The sequence below is a fragment of the Aythya fuligula genome, chromosome 3, assembly GCF_009819795.1.
Source record: "Aythya fuligula isolate bAytFul2 chromosome 3, bAytFul2.pri, whole genome shotgun sequence".
Taxonomy (NCBI): domain Eukaryota; kingdom Metazoa; phylum Chordata; class Aves; order Anseriformes; family Anatidae; genus Aythya; species Aythya fuligula.
Window position 1 is genome coordinate 59,436,912 of NC_045561.1, and position 21,020 is coordinate 59,457,931.

The 21,020-nt window shown below is 41.5% G+C and overlaps 1 protein-coding gene across 8 annotated transcripts in view; it reads right to left on the reverse strand.

Annotated features, from left to right (window-relative positions):
• The window catches only part of SNAP91 (synaptosome associated protein 91), a 70,979-nt gene extending 52,163 nt beyond the window's left edge, over positions 1-18,816 (reverse strand). For 2 of the 8 annotated variants that reach the window (XM_032183845.1, XM_032183846.1), the window contains exons 1-2: positions 17,789-18,023; positions 17,165-17,318 (exon numbers count right to left, since the gene is read on the reverse strand). In XM_032183845.1, the coding sequence (XP_032039736.1) occupies positions 17,165-17,294 (130 nt within the window). In that variant the 5' untranslated portion in view covers positions 17,295-17,318; positions 17,789-18,023. Of the gene's footprint in view, positions 1-17,164; positions 17,319-17,788; positions 18,024-18,530 lie in introns of those variants that run through there. The other 6 variants (XM_032183847.1, XM_032183841.1, XM_032183842.1 and 3 more) reach the window with 5 other exon arrangements.
• Between the last annotated feature and the right edge of the window lie 2,204 nt (positions 18,817-21,020).

A 21,020-nucleotide genomic window follows, 5' to 3' on the forward strand; every position in this document is an offset into this window, starting at 1 on the left:
TAGTATGCCGAGGAGGGAGGTATGATTAAATTTAAGTGTACTACTTTCAGTGAGCAAACGAAAAAAGAAATAAACCACACATGAAGATTTTACTTGTCATCTAAAGTGTGTGTGGGGGGGAATAAATAAATGAGTAAGTTAGCTAGTTAATTCTGTTCAGTCACCATGCAGAGTTAAGGAATTCAAGTTTCCGAGTTTTCCTTCTACAACACTGCAAAGCTTCTCTTAATTAGCAATTGTCAGTATCCGGAGCTACTGACAAGCATAGCTAAACTTACTGAATTCTGAGCAGAGTTTGTATGGTGGCTAAATGGAATTTTAAGATAAGGGTCAGCAAAATTTACTTGTTTTCAATGTGACAATGAAGAATAGATATGAGGAAAAAGAAAAAAATCTAGAAACTACATTTTCATTAGATATGCTTATTCAGACATTTACTGTCAGCACACAATCTTAGTTTTCAAAAGCAGAAATGAATTCAGAGTCTTCTAAGCAAGTCACAGGTGGCCTTGTTAATATGAAAGAGGTAATACTAAAAATTAGTGGATGAAGAACAGCCCATTGGCAGCCCTATTAAACAGTCTCACAAGGTTGATTCTGGTTGGGATACACAGGAATAGCATGAACAAGGATTAAAGGAAACTTCCTCATGAACTTTCTAATACCACAAATATCCATATCTGACAGCTAATAACTAAACCCAGAAACTGAGTTTGGATACAAGTTACAGACAGAGTAAGAGTCTGGAAATTCTACAGCAATAGCAGCAAGTGTTTTCAGTGCTACTTTCAAACAAGTGTAGTTGTTGGAAAGTAAAGACCTACACCCTTCCCTTGAATTAATTCGTTTACTGCAGGAATATGTTTTGCCAAATTTTTGGTACAAATTGCCAAATCATGGCACATGACTTCTGCTTCTTCTTTTCACATCTTGCTATTTTGAATACTCAGTCTAGAGATCCTTGTTTAAATTATATGTATAATTTAGACTTTCAGCTGAAAAACTGATGTGTAACAAAAATAAAAAAAAAAAAAAAAGGATGTCAATTCTTTGACATTAACTTAAATCTAAACACCAGCCTTTAAACTCCTTGACTAGCCAACTTTTTAACCCTGTCTTGAGATATCTGCAATTTAATCAGGGAAGAGAAGCAAGATTAGAGTATGATCAACACCTTCATTAATACCACGACTATTCTTCCAACTTGAGGAAGATAGGGAGAGTTCACTGACAAAGATGGAAGTTAAGACAAGTTAGCTCCTCATGACCTGTGAAAGATGTGACTAATTTTGGTGTTTGTTAAATGTCTGGGGAAAAAAAAAAAAAAAAAAGAGAGAGAGAGAATAACAAAAAGACTCACTGTATTCAGAATTTCAGACTTCAATCTCATTAAAAACTGCTTCCTGATTTTAATGCCTTTGCTTTGTTTTGTTGTTGTTTTTGGAATGACGAAGAATCTACAATACCTTAAAAAAACCTTCCTCATTCCTTTACATTTTCAGATTGCATTCTTAATCTTCAATTTTAATTTAATTTTATTTTTTTTTTTAACTTTCAATAATAGGCAGACTTGGGATTTCCAGTGCTAAGTAAATTATTCAGAATTTACATTCCAGTATATAGTGAAACAGAACTGTAGCACAAGAACACTGTTCAGGGGGATGTTGGTGCCAGCATAGCAAGAGCTACCAATTCCAGGTTGAATGAACTTGCAAGCTGCCTCTACATCTGAGCTGTGTCCCACATTCAGTTCCTAAATTTTGTTGAATCTCTCTGACAGTAACCCTACCCCTCTCCCCTTCAACCTTTCTTACCATTCCATTGAACACTACAATAGTTTTCCCAAGTGATTTTTTTTTTCTTATAAGAATTTAAACACATTGAGTATACAGAAAAGGAAATGAAGGATTGCTCAAAATCGGGGCTAGCAAATAATGGAAAGAAGTGGCTTAAAGAAAGAGTTTAAAAGCCTCAACAAAAAAGCTAAGTGGCCAAGTAACTGTAGAAGTACTCCCTTGCAAGACATTAAACTGTATCAGGAAGCTACTACACTGTTGTGTCAGCCAATGCAAGAGCTGAACTTCCAGGTCTACAGAAGGCTGGCCACAAAACAGCACCAAAAGCAGAACAAATTTATTGGCTTCTGTTTCTCCAGAAACTGCTCATGAGAACTTGAAATGATTTTAATATTGTTAGCTCCAACTATCAAGCAATCCCAAAAATGAGAGTCAGAAAGTTATCTCTGGGCATAGGGTTTAGCATCTATTACTCTTTTCAGCCCCAGCTTGCCCTATCTCCAAACATACATCATAATATGGCCCTATGAAGAACTGCAAATCATGCTATTTCCTCCTTCCTCTCCAGAAGTATGCCTCAAGAGTTAAGTGCATCTCACCTTCAGCCCAGCACGCCTACCCATTATTGAAGTCCATCAGCTTCCAGAGATTGTCTATACTTTTTCGTGCCTATGCCAACTCTATATACTTCAATCTTCCACAAAGAATGTGTTCTCCAGATATTATAAAGACTTTCCCTGTAATACAGCTGTAGTCCATATGACTACAAATATCTCAGGAGCCTACTACCTCCTCTCTCCAGCCTTACCTCACAGACCTCCTTTCCTAGCAAGCTAACAGCCAAATTCATCCTTTGCCAAGACAACTGTTATCCAAATTCTTTCTCTCTGCCTCCTCATAGGCATGCTCATACTACTCATAGTATTAAGAGTTTAGCACAAGAGAAACAGTTTTGTCTTCCCTATTTATCATATGAAGAGTCTGCAGAGAGACAGAGTAGATGATAGAGCACCAGAAAACTTCCTTCAGAGCTTCCTCCAATTATTTCTCAAATTAAGAGTTTAATTAGCCTTAGAATCATCTTCTTATCCTACTATTCCTTTTCAAATACAGAAGAGCACCACTTTCTATATCACAAAAACTTGATTTTGAAAACAAGGCTGAAAAATCTACTGCCTGTATACTTTGCTGCATCTTATTCCAAGGCACTTTCATACAGTCTGTACCTTTCCTTCCCCAGCATAACAAGGCTGTAAGTTATATGGGAAAAATCCACCCTAATTCGTTAACAGCATTAAATCAGCTACATTGGACTTTTGTCCCTTTCAATTCTCAACGATATACATAGGGCTTTTCCTCCTGAGAGGTTCAGGTGCAATTCTCTTGGAAAGCGGAATTAAAAGCCAAATGTCAGGTAATTTTCTACCAGATCTGAAAGGGTGTAACCCTAAGTTGCTTAGCTACCTTACGTACTAAAAATGGGGAAAAGGTGTGATAAAACTGTGTTAAAAATTCTTGCAATAATCAACCTAATGTTCCATGAATTACAAATACTTCCTGTTTAAAAGAAAAATTTCCCGAGCTTATAGCAGCACTGACAGCAGAGGAATGTTTCACCTTTAATGTTTATATTTGAATTCCCTCCTTGAAATTAGTGCAACTGAAAGATGACATTCCGACCAGACCACACTGCAACAGCTTTGTCAAGTGACTTCACAGTGGGAATAGCCTTAATGATTAAGAATGGAATCTTTTCCCCTGTCCAAAGAAGTAAGAAGTTTACTCTTGAACCTCCCTTGTACAGAATTCACTTACTTTGAATACCAAAGAATTTGTCTCAGGCAAGAATGCAGATTCAGCAAAGAACGGGAAAGAGGAGAAATCTCTGCTTTTATGTTTCCTTCTTGCCTTCCAGAATTTCCATTTCAGTGCTTCCCTTCACACAAATCCTGTCCACAACTATTTCAAGAGATACGTGTCTTTAGTAGAAAAATACAAGTAATGAGCAATTTTCCTTGTGCCAACAAGAAATACCAAGTTATTCTGGAGCTGAAAGTACCACTGCTCTGTTTTACTGGTTTACTTCAAATAGCAGCTGACCAACATATCGCCTTTGGATTTCTTGGACATCTCTAGGACATGTCTTGGACAACTCTCAACAGCTTAAGATATACAAAAATGCCACTTGTATTTGGTCGACACCAAGTGATAAGGTTAGTTCATAAAAGCAATTGCTTTGGCGAAATGCCATTCCCCATCCTATCTTAATACAACATCTCAGAGGAGGAAAAAAAATATGAACCAAAACAAACAAACAAACAAACAAACAAAAAACACTAGTACTCTTAGAAGTAGAAAGCCTTGTGTTAACCATTTTTTGCTAAGTAACTTTTTGCATTAAAAAAAAATAACTTTTGTCCATCATGGCAAGTCTCATACCTCATTCTACAAGCCAGCTCCTTCATCTGTTCAGGCCTAGAAGCCTTTACTAAAACACGTATTTATTTACCACAGTCACAACCACAACACACATTCACAACCACAAGTTTAATGGGGATATATTTTTGCAAGATTATTTCTTAGAAGTATAGAAGCTAATAAGGCCTAGTACAGTTACTGCTGTAACTGAATACCAGAATTCCAGCTGTGAATATCCTTCCATGAGGGTGAACAACACCTAACATTACCTGTTGGCTATATCAATTTGTAACTCTTATTATTTGGTTGTTTACTGAACTATCAATAACCACCAGCTGCAGCTTTTATCCAGAACAGCACAGCTACACTGGAAAAGGAAGGATTCTGTGTTTGCCACAGCGGTATGGGGTCATTTACTGTAATCTCTGCCCTAGAGCATTTTCTAATTAGCCTTTACATGTTGTGCCGATCATATACTCCAACCATATCTGGCAGGAAAGTGGTAATCAATGGAGGCATGGTGCACAAGCTATTTGAGTTACTGTGCTGCCATCATTTTTATTCTGAGAAGAATAAACTCTGTTTAGTGCTTTCCACCCCCAAGAAGATCTACTTTCCTGAGAAAAAATTTCCTTTTAATAAACGTCCAGAAGCAAAATTTTCACTAGCCTATCAACCCTGCCCAGAACAGCAGTTTGTAATTCACTGCAAGTCTGAATTAGACTGAAAATATATTGGAAGCAGCCTGATGTTTTAGCTCCATTGCTTAGCTGTTACACACTGAATACATAGAAAAAAATGAGGGTGGGGATGAGAATGTGCAAGCAACTTCAGTGGTATGTTAATTAGCTACTGCCTGCCTGATAGAAACAGGTCAGCTGAGTAGGCAGCCCCAGTGGCTGACAGATCTAACTTCCAATAGACAAATAGGGTGCCACACTTTTGCAGCTGCTTCAGCACGATTCTTTTAAGAGTCCAGATATTTTGTCAGTGAACGTCACATGATATAACTTTCAGTATAGACAGCCTGAAAAATAACCCAAAACGACCAATGTGCCTGTGCTCCATTGAGCTGGCAAGCACCACATGCTGAGAATGGGCTGAAATTCTTAATTGTGAATGAAATGTGCACAGCTATGTAGACAGTCCCACTGAAAAAAATGTATACACCTACACGAAAAGAATACCAAGTGTAATGCAAACTTGTCCATGTAGTCAGTGCAACAGTATGACTTTATATTCTCCTTGAGGTGTATTGAAGCATAGCTGCATTAGCAAATACTTTATAACATGGATGTAAACATTTCGATCCATTTTGTCCCTTATCTGTAAGGCAACTAATAAACAGACAGTAAGAGTTCCTAAAAGCAGAAGGCTGCCTCAGATGTGAATGCTGCACCTTAAAACAGGTTTTACAAAGCTGACTGACATCCTTCAGGATTAGAAGGGGCACCTTCTCTGTGCTAAAAGAACAAATATAACAGGATGAAACTAAACACACAATTCCTTGATGATCAATTTCTTACACTACACGAGTTAAACAAGAATGCTCGCCTTCTGCCAGACAGACAGGGGAGTTTAAGTCTCGGAAATGTTGAGAAACAAACTAGCAGCAGACTGTACACTTCAACATGAACCTGCAGCCTTTCACATACTGCAGATATCTCAGTGTTGAAAAAAAAAAATCAGCTAATAAACTCAATGAAATATCCACCTGAGAGCTGGAAGATGCAGTTAGGATTACTAACATTCAAAAGAAACTGACAATAGTAAGTTGCTATCTAACAGCTCAAACCCACCACTGCATCTGGAAGATGCATTTGCGACTGGCAGTGGAAATCTCATATCAAGCTACTGATGAGTGGGGAAGGTGGAACCTGTCAGGCAGGCTTAAATCCAGTCAGCAAAGCTTCGTGCAGAGTCACATCTCTAGACTGGAATACCAAGAAGTGTCAATTATACTCCTAAGCACATGACGGAGGTGAGTTTTGAAAGGTAACTTTTCATAATACTGCCTAAACGTTTTCCAGCCTCAGGGTAAACAGGAGGAAGTTCTTTAAGATCACCTACTGTAAACATTGTAACTTTTGCCTGTTAGTACTCTTGCCATTCACAAATAGCAGAACAATTCAACATTTGAATAAAGCTTAGCAAAGCCAGAAAGACTCAACGTGGCTTAGAATGAAGAAACACGTCAGAAAGTCATAGGCAAGGCTCACATATGAAAATAGTTTTCTGTTTTAGGAGCCAGAAACTAGGCATCACTCATGATAAATTGTACATGTTTTCAAAATACTGGCACACTAGATATGCTGACTTCCTCTGGCTTGCTGCCCCTTAGCAGAATGTACATTCTCCTATAAATGGGTTTAAATGAAGCTATAAAAGTTGGATTAAGAGCTATAGGCACAATTACTGTACTTTGGATTCCAGAATCATGCAGTAAGCTCCAAACCCAAGCCTCCATTTGAAAAGGTTGGGTTTTAAAACTCCAGGGTTGCTAAAGAACCGATGCAATGATTTGTTAAAGCTTGTGTCTATATTCAACCTCTATATAATGAGAAACAGCAGCCTTCAGAGTCAGGAAACAGGCCAGCTGGCTTCCCCCTTTCATATAAGTCCTACACTCTCCAAATGAGAAGTGAAAGGAAGAATCCTTTTAAAAACAGTTTGAACTCCCATTTAAGTGTATCTATGTGAGCTCTTTAATTATGTGTAAAGATGCATGATCTAGCTAGTGAAGTCCTGCACTATGGCAAGATCACTGCCTCATTTTGAGGACCTCCCCAGAAACTTGTTGACTTGCATAAATTTTAAGGGTGTGGGCGACAAGTCAGTATGTTTTATTCATGCTTTGAGCAGTCGTGTCTTCCTCTCGTTTCTGTGGAGTACCATTTTAGAACATTCTGTAAACTATCAGATAGACTTAAGTGATGTAAAGAAACTATGCCAGAGCCACAAGAGCCTGCCAGTCTCTGCAGGCTAACAGCTGACCATCTGCTATGGAAGCATCCGCTGCCATTGTGTCATCCACGTTTGTGCCAAGCCAAGATTCAGTTTGAAGTGATCAAGTACACTGTCAGTTGTCATGCCGTGGTCTTATCCCACCTCTTTAGCAAAGTTTAAGGCACTTTCTTGAAAGGGCATGCTCTTTGGTCCTTTAAGTAGATGATAGAACAATCTTAGCTCAAATGGACACCAACCTCTGAATCTAGCCTTACCCGTGTTTCACATCTCAACCATAACATAGTATCCTAAACACCTATAGGGAAAAAACAAAGCTAAAACCAAAACCAAAAACAAAACCAACCAACCAAACAAACAAACAAAAAAACACTGCTTTCTTTTTCACCCCTTTCTTAAGAAAGTAAAGAAAAAGTAAAACCACCTTGGCAAAGTACACAGCTCAACTGTCTGTGACCCAGCTACAGCATCAGGAGTTCCTGCCAACTTGCTTTCTACCTGTGGTAATTTTGCATATTGGCTTATGACCAAAGAAAATGTTGACTGTCACGAATCAGACTGAAGCTGCAGACGCATCCTGTCAGCAACTTGCAGTTCTCAGTACACATTAGGGGCAGGGCGTACTTTCCTGGTGGCCTTCAAGCATGGCCACACCTGTGTACTCACACTATCCCCTCTGCAAATATCATAGACCTTTGATTTTTATCAATAGCTAGAAAAAAAAGAAAAAAAAAAAAAAGAGAGATTCCAGCAACCCAACTGACATACTGTCTCAGCACAAATGGGCAGAGTACAGATTACACAAATATACAACATTAGTATGACATCAGGGCTTTTCAGCATCCAATTCCTTTCATTAAACTAAGTTGAGATACAGATACAATCTAAAACAAAGCATGAAATCACATTACTCTGGACAGGGAGGAGAAGCAAGAGGGTATTTAGGCTTGGTTAGTCTGGGAGTCAGTGGTAATATTGATGCCATTTGCTATATACAATGCCTAGGAATAAATTGCAAACCTCAGAGGCATCGTGAATTTTCCAGCAGCATAGAAAACACTGTTCTAGTATTCCATGTACGTTCATGGTGATATGGCCAAGTCTTCCAAGGCTGATGTCCAATACCATTTGTGGCACTAGTCCAGGCTGCTGGTATACTCCCTCTCTAGTGCACTAGAACTGTCAACTGTTTCAACAAATGTTCAAATGTTCAATTTCAACAACCTGAAGAGATGATTTTTTATGAGCACAAGGAGTTTACTGACTACTAGCTGTGAACCCAACCTTGCAAAACTTACTTCAAATTGTTTTCCAGAGAGAAGTAAATATGATCAAAATAGCAAAATTAGAAGTATTAAAAACAATTTTAAGGGTCTAGCATGTGGTTTGCAAGGCTCCAGAAAAAGCAGACAACCATACTCTGCAAAGTGACAAGCTAGCCTCTGCCAAGTATTCTGATTGCCTTCCAGCAATTGCCAACATCTGTTTTATTCAAGCCATCAAGCTCTTATCCAAGCAAAATTTTGGCCAGTAGGGAAGCTAACCAACCATGCTGAGTCTGATGGAGTGGGATACTCTAGCATCAACTCACCAATGAAGCTTCACACTGCAAACCTACTGGTACTGCTGACTCAGGGAACACAGATACTGCTGCAAACCCTGTGCTAATGATCAGAGCCTGTAAAGCTCATAGCAAGGCTTCTTATATCATATCATTTAGTTTCAGTTCAGGGTTCAGACTAGTGCTAGATTACCCATTCTTTTAGCACACTGGAAGTCCCATGCTGAGATTTCAACCCCAATTTCCCAGATTGCTTTATTCCTTGCCGTTCAATTTTCAAGGTATTCGAAACCCATCTCTCCAAACCAGGCAGAATATTATTCCTAATCTGTATTGTATATATTGAAGTATGGCACTTCAAGTTTCATCGGATACTCATTGGTGCAACTGATTTTACGCCTTTGGTATTTTCCCTATGCACATAACAGAATTTGTCCTTTTCCAACCTAGCCAACATTCTGATCTGTGCCTTGAAAATAAGCTCCAAAAAGGAACAGCACATATGAAGTTAATGATACTGTTTGGAACAATTGACTCATCTTCAGACTATAGTAAGACTAAGGGAAAGGATATAATGCCTTCCCTCCATTCCCGAAAAGATTGGAGCCAGCTTGTTCAGCAACACCATATGTCTGCGGCTGACTGCAGGAGGGCTTTCCTTTTTTTTTTTTTTTTTTTTTTTACTTTCTCCCCTTCAGTGATAGGGGGTGTACGTGGCACAGTTTTGGTAGTGGGGGTGCTGTAGTGGCAGCCTGTGTGAGCACTGAGTGGTCACTTTCACAGGCTATGTGAGGGGGATATCTGCTCTAACGCCAGAGTGCCTCCTGTTCCACCTCTGACCTTGGTGTTCCCTCTGTTTTTTCTCACTTTTTTTCTCACCTCTTCTTTACTGCCTGGGCAGTAGTGTCTGACTTTTCTTAAATATGTTTCCCCAGAAGTGCCACCAGCTCAGCTGTGTTCTAAGATAGTGTATTGGGTTGATGTGCCAGAGTTTTGGTAGCTTGGGGGCTGCAAGTGTGGTCTCTGTGAGCAGAGCCCAGCAGCTGCCCCAGGTCAGATCAGAGCCAGCTTCAGCTGGCTCCAAAAGGGACCTGCTGCTGGCCAGAGCGAAGCCAGGGAGCAATACTGGGTGGGCTTCTTGGAGAGAAGATTGAAGGAGGGTAAAAAAAAAAAAAACTGCTGTGTGACAGCACCTGAGAGAGAGGAGCGAGAAAACTCCTGCATGGGGCCCCGTGCTGGAACAGTTTGCCCCTGACGGATGGACCCCATGGTACGGAGCTGTGTGGGAGAAGTTCTTGAAGAGCTGCTGCCTGTGGGCAGGCCCCACAGGCTCAGTTCAGGAAGGATGGCATCCCATGGGAGTGACCCCATGGGGAGCAGGGGCAGAGAGTGACTGTGAGGGAGCAGCGGGGACAAAGCATTGGGGACTGGCCGCACCCCCATTCCCCGTTCACCTGCACTGCTCAGGTGGAAGCGGTGGAAGAGGGTGGATGGGGGGGAAAGTGTTTTTAGTTTCACTGGTCTAGTCCACTACTGATAGGCAATAAATTATATTAATTTTCTACTATGAGTCTGTTTTACCCATGACAATTGTCAAGTGATCTCCTTGTCCTTATCTTAGTCCTTGAGACCTTTCTATTGTATTTTCTCTCCCTTTCCCTTTGAGGAGGGGGATTGAGAGAGCTGTTGTGGTGTAGCTCAGCTGCCCAGCAGAATAAAACCACCACACAGGTCTGAAGTGGAGCTGGCTGTGTCTGGACAAGAGTAGCCTCTTCTGACAGCAGCCACCCTGCAGCCCCCTGCTGCCAACACTTTGCCATGGGCACCCAGTGCTGGGGGAAACATAAGTAAGGTAGGGAGAGTGTCAGCAGCTTCAAGTATTTTGAAAACACACAGAAAAATAACAGATGTAGGTGTGCCTCTGCTATATTACTATTTCTTCAGAAGAGGAGACCAGTGGGGCAACAATTCTCCTATTGGTTACAATATCCTCTCGATTCAAAGACTGTTCCCAGTAGAGCAGCTTCTCGGATCACAAGTGGGCCTCAAGGTAGCAGAGGACTCCAAGGGGCTGGGGGGAAGTATCACCCACTGCTGCCGTTTTCTCCATGCAGCAAAAAGCACTAAAGATTAATAGCATCCAAAATGCAGCGTTATCCTGGCTGCTGTCTACTTTTAAGCACTTCAGAGGATCTTTCAAGAAACAGAGACATAGGTGGATGTCCCAACTGGTCCAACAGAGTACTTCCTTGGAGACTACACAGAAGTCCTCACTAGTTGGACAGGCCCAGGTAAGGTGCATACAGAAGACAGAAGGTTTAATAGCCAGATCAGGAAGTCAGATGCACAGATCAAATCAAACCACAGGAAATAAGAGTACAGATTTTTTTTAATTATTAAAAAAAAAAAAAAAGAAAAAGAAAAAGACATTCAATCACTGCTGCCCAGAATCTAGCGGAGTAAATACTACTATGCTCTGATGAGACATATTCAACTACTAAATAGAAGCGATGAAAACCAGGGACTAGTCACTGTATTATCACTCTGGTCTTTCAGGAGAAGAAAAAAAAAATCACACATCTTTTTTTCATTTGTGCAGAACTAGAAAATGCAAGACTGCATTTATGTAAAAGAAAAGTAGCCACATGTCATACTGACCGTTTCATGAACAAAGGACTGCAAAGAAAGCAGAAAAGGCATGGTTACTCCATTATCAAGGTCTACTAAAAGAAGTCATTACAGCAGAAATGCTTTATTTGTCCCCAGACTGGTCATTTACAACCTTGGCAAAGCACTTTTAACTGAAAGATTTTGATGGCTGTTGAAAACAGACTATGAATATGTCTTCAGCTGAGGGAAGGAGAGTAGGACTTAACAATCTAGCTTTATCAAGTTACACTGTTTAGATAAAAGAAAGTTTAATATTACACTATTTACCCACTCTTCTGTTTCCTATCCTCTCTTTCCTTAAGCATTATACCATGAAAAGACAGTACAGTTTCGATGTGCAAGATCAAGGAATCCCACCCAAGTTTCAGCCTCTGAATCCTAAAATCTGTCATCAGCACGACATCAGGGCTTCCACCCAGCTTCAAACATATTTTTAAAAAAGTATTATTTGGCCAAGTCTTAGCTTGATTAAAAGGGCAGCCTTCTGATGGTGATGCCTTAAAAACAGTATTTAAGTGGGACAAGGATGGGAACTAAGAGCTAACGTCACAGAAATATTCAAGAACAACTACTCTAAAAAACCTCCATGTTAGCTCTCCTTACCCATGACAGATATTTGTATTCCTACTTAGGGATCTACCCATCTCCAAATGATGGAAGTCTTCAATACTGTTTTGAGAAAGGAAATGAGAGAGGTCCACAGAAACAGAGTGGTATGCAACATGGAGAGTGATGACAACTCCTTTCAGGAAAAAAAAAAAAAAAAAAAAAAAAAAAAGTGCTAATAGTGCTAATCCATTACCCATTACTGAATGGATTACTTAAGTAAATAACTGCTTGCTTGGAATTTTTCTTTCCCAGTGTGAAAAAAAGAGAGATTCACTAGGATGTCCAGAAAGAATTCCCAATGCAGAGTGCAACCCAGCTGTGACAACAAAAACAAGACACTGTACTACAACTGATCTTCAATGATAATTTTCCAAAGCCAGTTCTCTCATACATGGAAACTATGACAAATTATTTTTGTATATCTCTATGTACTTTAGTAGTTTCATTAGCAAAATGTGGAGGATCAAATACAGTTTGTATAGAGATTCAGTTCTTTTTTTTTTTTTTTTTTTTTTTTTTAAGATAATCCACAGCGATCAAGACAAAGCATCAACCAGACTGCAGAGCATTGCAGTACTTGAATGTGCTACTCCCTTCAGAAAAGGGCCACAAGAGCCAACAGACCTGGAATGCTCTCCAAATCACCACAATAGCAAACAACTTCTGAAAGACACACTCAAGTAAATGTTAACAGGCACCTTTGCTGAGTGACTGAAGATAGCTCTGCTGGCTTCCACCTTTCCCAAAAGCCAGCCAGCAATATGTAATTTTGTAATCACACACAGTAATGAGACAGAGGTTTCTAAGACTAACCTGTAGGAGTTTATATTTACTGAGCACAGGAAGAAAGCTTAACTCTTTGCTTCTGAACAATCAACATTTCTGTTTCAATGCTGTAGACCACAATAATTTAAATTCCTTAAGGTCATTCACACAGTTTGAAGGATAAAGGCAAAACACTGCAAGGACAAGTACCTGTATCAGGAAAATACTGACGGCAGCTCTGCATTTCAGTTGCCAGTGTGAATTAAACTATAAATCTCTTTTTAGAGCCTTTGTCAGCTACAGACAAGTATGCTAAATCAGACTTGAGATGGAAATAGATAGAATCATAAAGTCATAGAATCATTTAGGTTGGAGAAGACCTCCAAGATCATCTGGCCCAACCTTCAATACATTACTGCTCCTGCAATATACACCCAAGTCAACTCCATAGCCACTGAAAATTCAGTCCTGGTCTTCATCTGCTTTGTTTTCACATTTCATAAAAGTCTTCTGGCTTTTGATCAGGCCTCTGGAAGGGCCTTCTACCTTACAAGAATTACTTTAAGGAAGTAAGGAGGCATTACATGGTCTTTTTAGACTACACACTCCAGAACTTCCTCCTGCTGCAAAACAATTCATTTGAAAAAACATAGTCAAGGAAAATCCCAGCCATTTTGATCCTTCTCAGAATCAGGAACTTGTTACAACTAACTACACATGCAACAGCCTCACTGGTTTCCACTTCACTTCCCTAAAAGAAAAATCACTGGTCTGTTTCTGAGCTAAAACCTTTATAAAAGGAGCTCTGTTCAGATTTACTTATTTTTTTCTGATCTATCATGTGTTTTAACATTTAAAAGTTAAATTACGTCCTTTCTCTGAAAGCTTCTCCCTGTTGATAGCATCAGAGCCACTACATCCAAGTCCAGAAGCTAGCTTTTGCTTGCCCCACACAATCAAACTCTCAGTAAAGCATTAACACGTATTTCAGAGCAATTCTGAGAAGGAAACTTCTGTGTCAGGCTCTAGGCTTGCCCTCCCAGCTGAATCACCAGAACTCATATATCTTTAACACAGCCCATATATACCTCACCCACCCATTCCACAATGGCCCTTTTCACTGCTTCCAGAAAAATCAAGTTGCTAATCCCCATTTCACCATGTAAACACTTCCCTCGCTTGCTGTATCTCATTGTAATTTATTAAACACAACACAATTAGCTGAGGGAGATGAATCAATATCATTGTGCTAACTTTAAGACCTCTGTTGGAATAAAGAAACTGTGGCAGGGGTAATAACAGTTTGGTAGGTCCACAAGGATCAGAGCTGTGTTGTGCTAATTGCAGCACCTTGCCCCAAACCTTCGCAGCATCCTAGATTTATGCTCCTCTTCTCCCCACAGAGACTTGGGAATTTATTCAATGCTACCTAGCACTACTTCCAGCACTTGCTGAAAATTAACTACTATGAGAGTTGGAATTCAAGAAAGTGGTAAATCTTAGTAATGAATATTAGTGACCTAACCATACTCTAGTACTTCTGCATTACATAACAAGTCTGTGCAGCATCCAGAGTCCATGCCAAAAGACAGCAGCATCTATATTAAAGCCTGGACTTGTAAGCTGCACAAGTACAAAAAGTCACACAAAGGCAAACGCTCAGCAGCTCAGCTTTTGTTCATAGAAGACACTTCATTCTCTTCTCAACACACATGCACTCATGCTCAAATTGTGCTGTTTACTTGTCAGAGCAAGTTGCCTCTATTTAAGTTCTACTCACACACACACAAAAACACCTTGTCATCTGCCACCTTTCTAAAAATCTACAGAACTAATACATTCTGTAGAAAAGTTATGAGGACAGGCATCATGTCCCACCGTCATAGGATTATCTAATTCATGTTAAATTGTTGATCTTTCCATTTAATTTACAAAGCCCAGCTGCTAAGCAGGACACTGGAAGATGGTGGCCTGGTGTCATGTCACACAACCTAAGACGCCAAATAAAATTACAGAGATCCCTAAGGGCATGGTACCGCCACGCTGACAGTAGAATCGTAGCTTTTAATAAAGCACAAGGTGATTGGAGCACAGCTATCTTCTCTAGTATCTAGTCTTAGTCACTGCAATCCTTCACACCTCAACTCAAAACTTATCTTAAGGCACTGGCAAGTCTTACCTTGCATTCCCTTCTCCACATTTTCATACGCTACTTAACCAACTGGAAATGCAGCCAGCCACGTGACTCGGAGCCCGACCTCCATCTAGCAGTACCTCCTGCATGCACTGAGGTATTGCTCTTTCAGAGGATGAACTTTTAATTTATGCTCTCATTACAATGTGAGGCCCATTTTCACACTTGTTCACAAGATATACATCAGAGTTCAAGGAACTGTTTAACAATTCACAATTCTAAGGAGATGCCTCAGGTCTCAGAGCCTGAGAATATTTTCTCTTCTAAAAATGGACTTGATTCTTCATTTATAGCCCACAGTTTTGAACGTGGATATCTCCCACTGACACAATTTTGTCTTTAACGATACCGGATAGTTAAATGCTCAACTCTTGCATACAGCTTGGAAAACAGACAATAACACAGACAAGGATGTATCTTCCCAGGAAATGATCCTTTCTCTTCCTCCCATGCATCTTACATGTAGGTGGGTATGAAATTGCATAGAATATGACAGGCTTCAATCTCCCCCAGTCTCATTTTCTGAAGTAGTCATATTAGCACCAATATCCAAGCACAATCCCTTTCCAGACCCTAATATGGCACTTGTAAACTATTTCTGCCTCACTTTAATCCTGCCCGTTCCAGATAGTACTTTTATTTTTAGGTGTGTAAAATATGTGTATATATTAATATTACATAGACATGGCATTGCTTTAATTACAAGAACTAAGCTTCTTTAAAAAAAAACTAAAGCTTCTAGTAACAGATACAGTAGGACTGTCCATATACAGCCTACAGATTGAGAAGTGTCGACAGCTACCAAACATCAACACAGGAGATATCAATAACCAAGAAGTTTATATTCAGTGGCTTATCTACACTAGTCAAAGGATATTTTTTAATATACAAAAAAAAAGTGAGACTATATGATATTAAGACAGCTGATCTATTTTAACAACAGTTTATGCTCAAATCAGTCCTCAGTCAATGCTGCTTACATCAGCATCTCATCGCCATATAGAAAGAGTACATCAGCCTGAAGGCTGACATGTGGGATGTCACTTAAGGGGTTAGCTCTGAAGCCATTAGCACCAAGATCTGGAGTTATTTTCTAGAAGTAATACTACCTCCTTTGAAGAAACACAGCATCATCAGAATTGTATTTACATGCACCTGCACCAGCATTACTTTGTAATGGACAGCAGCCAAGAGACTTCATGGTAAAAAAAAAAACCCTGCTTATCTTTACTTGAAAGCATTTCTTACCATGTGTCCCTAGCATTTCAAAAAAAAAAAAAAAAAGGAAAAAACACTTAGTTTTAGGCAACATTAAAACCTGCTGTTTCTATATTGAGTCCAAAGCAAGAGAGAGTTACTACTGGTAAACAAAACCAATTAACACCATGCAATTAAGTACTTTCACCATCCTAACTCCTTGGTGTCTCCAAGAAGGGGCTGACAGTGAGTGGGTTGCAAAGAAAGAGAATTGTCAAGACAAAGCATTACTAGCTCATCGCTTTATAAGAAACATTTTGACTTCAACCTTGTCTCATGCATTAACTAGCTCATGCAAGTCCAGAATAGATTAAAAGTCTGTGAGACAAAGCCACCAGCCATCTTCAATAAGAGATGGTAGAAACCATGAAGACTGACCATGAAGTTGCTCTCAGATATCTGGGACCTCAACAACAGCCCCTAAACTCTCCAGAGGCTGTTCCAACCCACAGCGCAGTGCTATAAGACTCCCTGACCATTTCAACGTGCCACCACCTAATGGAGATGGCCTCGCTCTTGTCAGTGCTTGGCCAGCTCCTGGCACAGTATCGCTGTCCCTGCCCAGCACCATCCATTGCTGGGGAGGCTGAGGGAGGCAGTGACAAGCGTGTGCCCATTTTGCCATGGCTCTGATCCCCTCCGCTCCCTGAAGGGGCTCAGTGCTGGGAGGCACGCTTTGCGCTGCCTTCCTGGCTAAAAGGTCAAGAGGGAAAAAAAAAATAAAAATGGCTGAAAGAGCGGTATTATGCAATGTGAGGAGAAATGCAATAACAACTCATCCTCTCCTGGAGATTTCTCGTAACCCTTTCGATCCGCGAGCTGGATTACAGCAAGCACGGCAGCCAAAAGGCTCACAGCCCCGTTACGGAGCCCCGCAGGCAGCCTCCTCAGCCCGGGGCCTCCGCTGCGGCTAGGCGGAGGGATGCTTACAGTCCAGGTGCTTCTTCTTGGGCCCCATCACTTCATGCGTGGTGGCTTTGCAGACGGCTCTGGCTACGGCTGATCCCGTAACGCTGTACTGAGCAGCTGCGATGCGATCCGTCAGCGTCTGACCCGACATCTTCGGTTCTCGCTGCTGCCTGCTCTGCAGAGGCGGAAAACACGGGAGGGGAAGGGGCTAGGCCGGCTGTAGGGCCGGGGGGCGGCGGGGGGCCCGCGGCCGCACAAAGCTCCCTCGGCATCCCTCCCACCCGCCCCCCCCCCGGCCCTGCCGCCCCGTTGTGTAAGCCTTTCTGGGGCAAAAAAAATAAATAAATAAAATAAATGGTATTTTAGACACCGCAGGGAGAGGAGGGGGGGGGGGGGGGAGGATAACGATAAGCCCGAGATGGAGCACAAACAGCGATGAGACGGAGAGGGGGGGGGGAGGAAATCGACCCCCCCCCTCCTCCTCCTCCTCCATCACCTGCCCGCAGCCTCCCGGGCGGGGGCTCGGCACGGCTCGGCACGGCTCGGCACGCCATGTTCCGCCCCCCCCGTCCCCGTTTACCCCCCTCCCTCCAAAGCCAAAGGTGCGGGTCGCCATGCAGCATCCCGGCGGGATCCAGCACCGACCTGTCCGTGTGTCCGTGCGTCCTTCCCTCCCGTCCTCCTGCCGCCGCTCCCGGCCCGGCCCCGAGAGCCCCCCCGGCGCGGTGCGGAGCGCTGCGGGGCGGTGCGGGGCGGTGCGGGGCGGGCTGCCCGCTGCCCCCTCCCGCCGCCACCGGGGATGCGCTGGGCGTCCACGCCCGGCAGCCGCCGCCGCCGCCGCCGCCGCTGCTGCTGCTGCTATTTCCAGCCTAATCCTCCCCGCAGCCTAATCCCCGCGTACTGCCGCAGCAGCGCCGCCCCCGAGCCCGGTGCAGGGGGCGGAACGGAGCCCGGCGGTGGCCCGGCGCAGTCAGGTGACAGCCCGGTGGCAGCCCGGTGGCAGTCCGGTGGCAGCCCGGCGTGCCCCCCGCCCATCTTAAAGGGGAGCCCCGGGGACGGGGGAAGGGGTAAAGGGAGGTCTGGGGGCCCCTAAAGGCGGTGGGGTGAGGGTGGAGGGTGGGGGGGGATGCGGTGGGACCCGGGCTGTCCTCTAGAGCTGGCCCGGTGAGAATCATCCCTCGCGAAAATTAAAATATTAATAAATAAAAATAATAAAAAATACAAATAATAAAAAATACACATAATAATAGAAATAGAAATAAAAATAAATAATAATAATAAAATTTAAAAAAAAAAAGAAAAACATCAAGAAAAACAAAAAGAAAAAAACAAACAAACAAAAATCACAAAATAAGAAAAAAAAATAAAAATGACGAATGCAAAGCACCTTGCACAGATGGGGAAGTCCGGCGGAGCCGCTGATGCTGCCTCTGTCTGCGGTACGGTGCTGTGGATAAGTCTGGAAAGGATTCGCCGAGGTTTTCCCCAAACTGCACGCGAACTGGGTGTTAATGATTTGATCGAAGCTGTCCTAAAGATGCCCCCTGAAGGGTTTTCTGTTTGATACCCCAAAGATCCCGGCCACAACGCCGTGCCACGCTAGGCAGGGGAGGTAGGGCGCATCGCCCCCAGCAGCAGCAGCCCGGGGCTTGTGCCGTGTCATTGAAGCCTGCCAGTGATCTGCCGAGTCTTCGGAAATGTGGCGTACATATATTAACATAAATCGTCTGAACTTAGTTTGGGAGTGAAGTGATTTAGGTGGGTGGGGCCTGAGTGAAATGGTGCTGGTAGCAATTACTTCAAGCTGCTGTTAGAACAAATCCAAGAAGACGACGTGCGTGTTATTAATCAGCCGAAAAACCCGGTATGTACACTCGGTGCAAAGATCTGTGCATGGGAAGTGATAACCGAGTCGTGTGGCATGCAAAGACACACTGCACCATTTTCATTTATCGCACCAGGAACACAATACTGCCTAGGGACTATGCTCTGTGACAGTATGAAACAGCAGCTTTTTTACTACTCCTTTTTTTTTTTTTTTTTTTTTTTCTTTTAACATAACAACCCAGAGGTTTTAAAGTCATAGGTAGCCTGAAAGCTTGGGATTCCTGTTATAGCAATGCTCAAAAGTTCAATTTCCTTTTTCTATGGAAAATCTCTTCCTAAATAACTGTTCAAATGGTGCCTGTATCCACTGAGGAAAAATGTTTGTATTCTCAGGCTTTCAATATTTACTAAATCTCCTTCATTTTTGCAGAGCAGATACAAACATTTGGATTTCCAGATTCAAATGCTTTCTCATATGCAGTGTTTGAATATGGACAGGGATTTCATTTGGAAAAACACGTAATGTGTATGTTACTGACTGCTGACCAGAAGCATTAGGTGCCTGAAAAATTTGAATATTCTCATATTTGAGAATTTGAGCCTTGAGTCTCATATTCCAACAGGGAGAATGGCTATAACTACAACGTCCATGTTTGTCTGCCAGCTCTATTCATCATCTTTAGCATTATGATAGCATACTATTACTATACAGACAAATTTTAGTAACGTTTCATTTACCCTAGAAATGTTAATTTCCATTCATAGAAATTCAGCATTAGTGGAGTGCTATGGGGGAGCTAGAAGCGTGTATTTGTGCAGGCATACACATAGTTTTCCCTGTGTACTTCACAGTCAGTTATTTATGTTGTAGTGCCAATTGATACCAGAAGAAAGAAACAGCTGGGAGCTACGGATACTTCATGATCCACTACTGGCATTAAGAATGACTCTGAACTCTTCTTGGTAGCACTGACAAGAGTGTAAATGTCTTGACTTTAAAAAAGATGTGAGGTTTCTTTTCAACTATTAAACTATAGAAGAAAAAAAAATGTTTCAGAGTTTGCTGATTTCTCTCAGCAGAAATTTAGAATAGCTTCACTTGCTGCAAGTAAAGTAGTTTTCAGCTTTGCAGTAGAGAAAGTATTTAGTTAGTGATATAATTTAGTTAGTGATATAGGTATAACTTTAGTTAGTGATGTAACTTTCTATTAAGGTATGTATTCTGAACCAAGCTTAATGCGAAAGCCTGGACACTTTCTGAATCTGTCCTTATTGTCAATCACTGAGAGTCTCGGCTGTACCACCAAAACCCATGATTGTTAATATTCAGCTCATTTTATATTTTTGCATTGAAAAAAATATTTAAGTAAAAGATAAGTTGGACATTTTGCACTATTACCATAAAATTTATGTATTGCAAATTGAGGTTAAAAGAAAGGACTGAAAAGATCCTCCAAAATTCTTGTTATAAATTGCCATGTTGCTAAGTCATGAGCTGGAGTATGCAAAAGTAAAACATTGCAAGATTTGTTAAATGCAGAAGCATTTTTAAGATGTTAAATTAGTTCATCTCCCATTACTTGTACATTCAGCAACAAATAAGGTGTGCCACGAATACAAACAACTATGAAAGCATGTCATATTTACATCTGCATCATGTTTGGTCAGTACAGTTCTACATGAGGCTCCTCTGTTCCTCTTGTTACAGTCAGCAGATGGACTTCCAGTGACCACTCCATACAAAGATTTTCTTGAGTAAAGCTGGGAACACTTGACCCTGAGAGGTTTGAGAGGTATTTCAAACAAATCTCATCCTCATCTAGCAGTTTGCCTGAACTTCTTGAGCATGATGATTTTTCTAAAAAGCTAAGATGCTTTAAAAGGGTGAGACAAGTAGAGCACATCAATAGTTTTAAAATTCAGAGTAAAGTGGTATGACCTACTATATGACCTCCTGGAGCTATACTGCTTTTGGATTTTAACACGCACACATACGCAACACACATGCCAAAAATACATTTGTGATAAAAAGCATAGGAAATAGGAACCA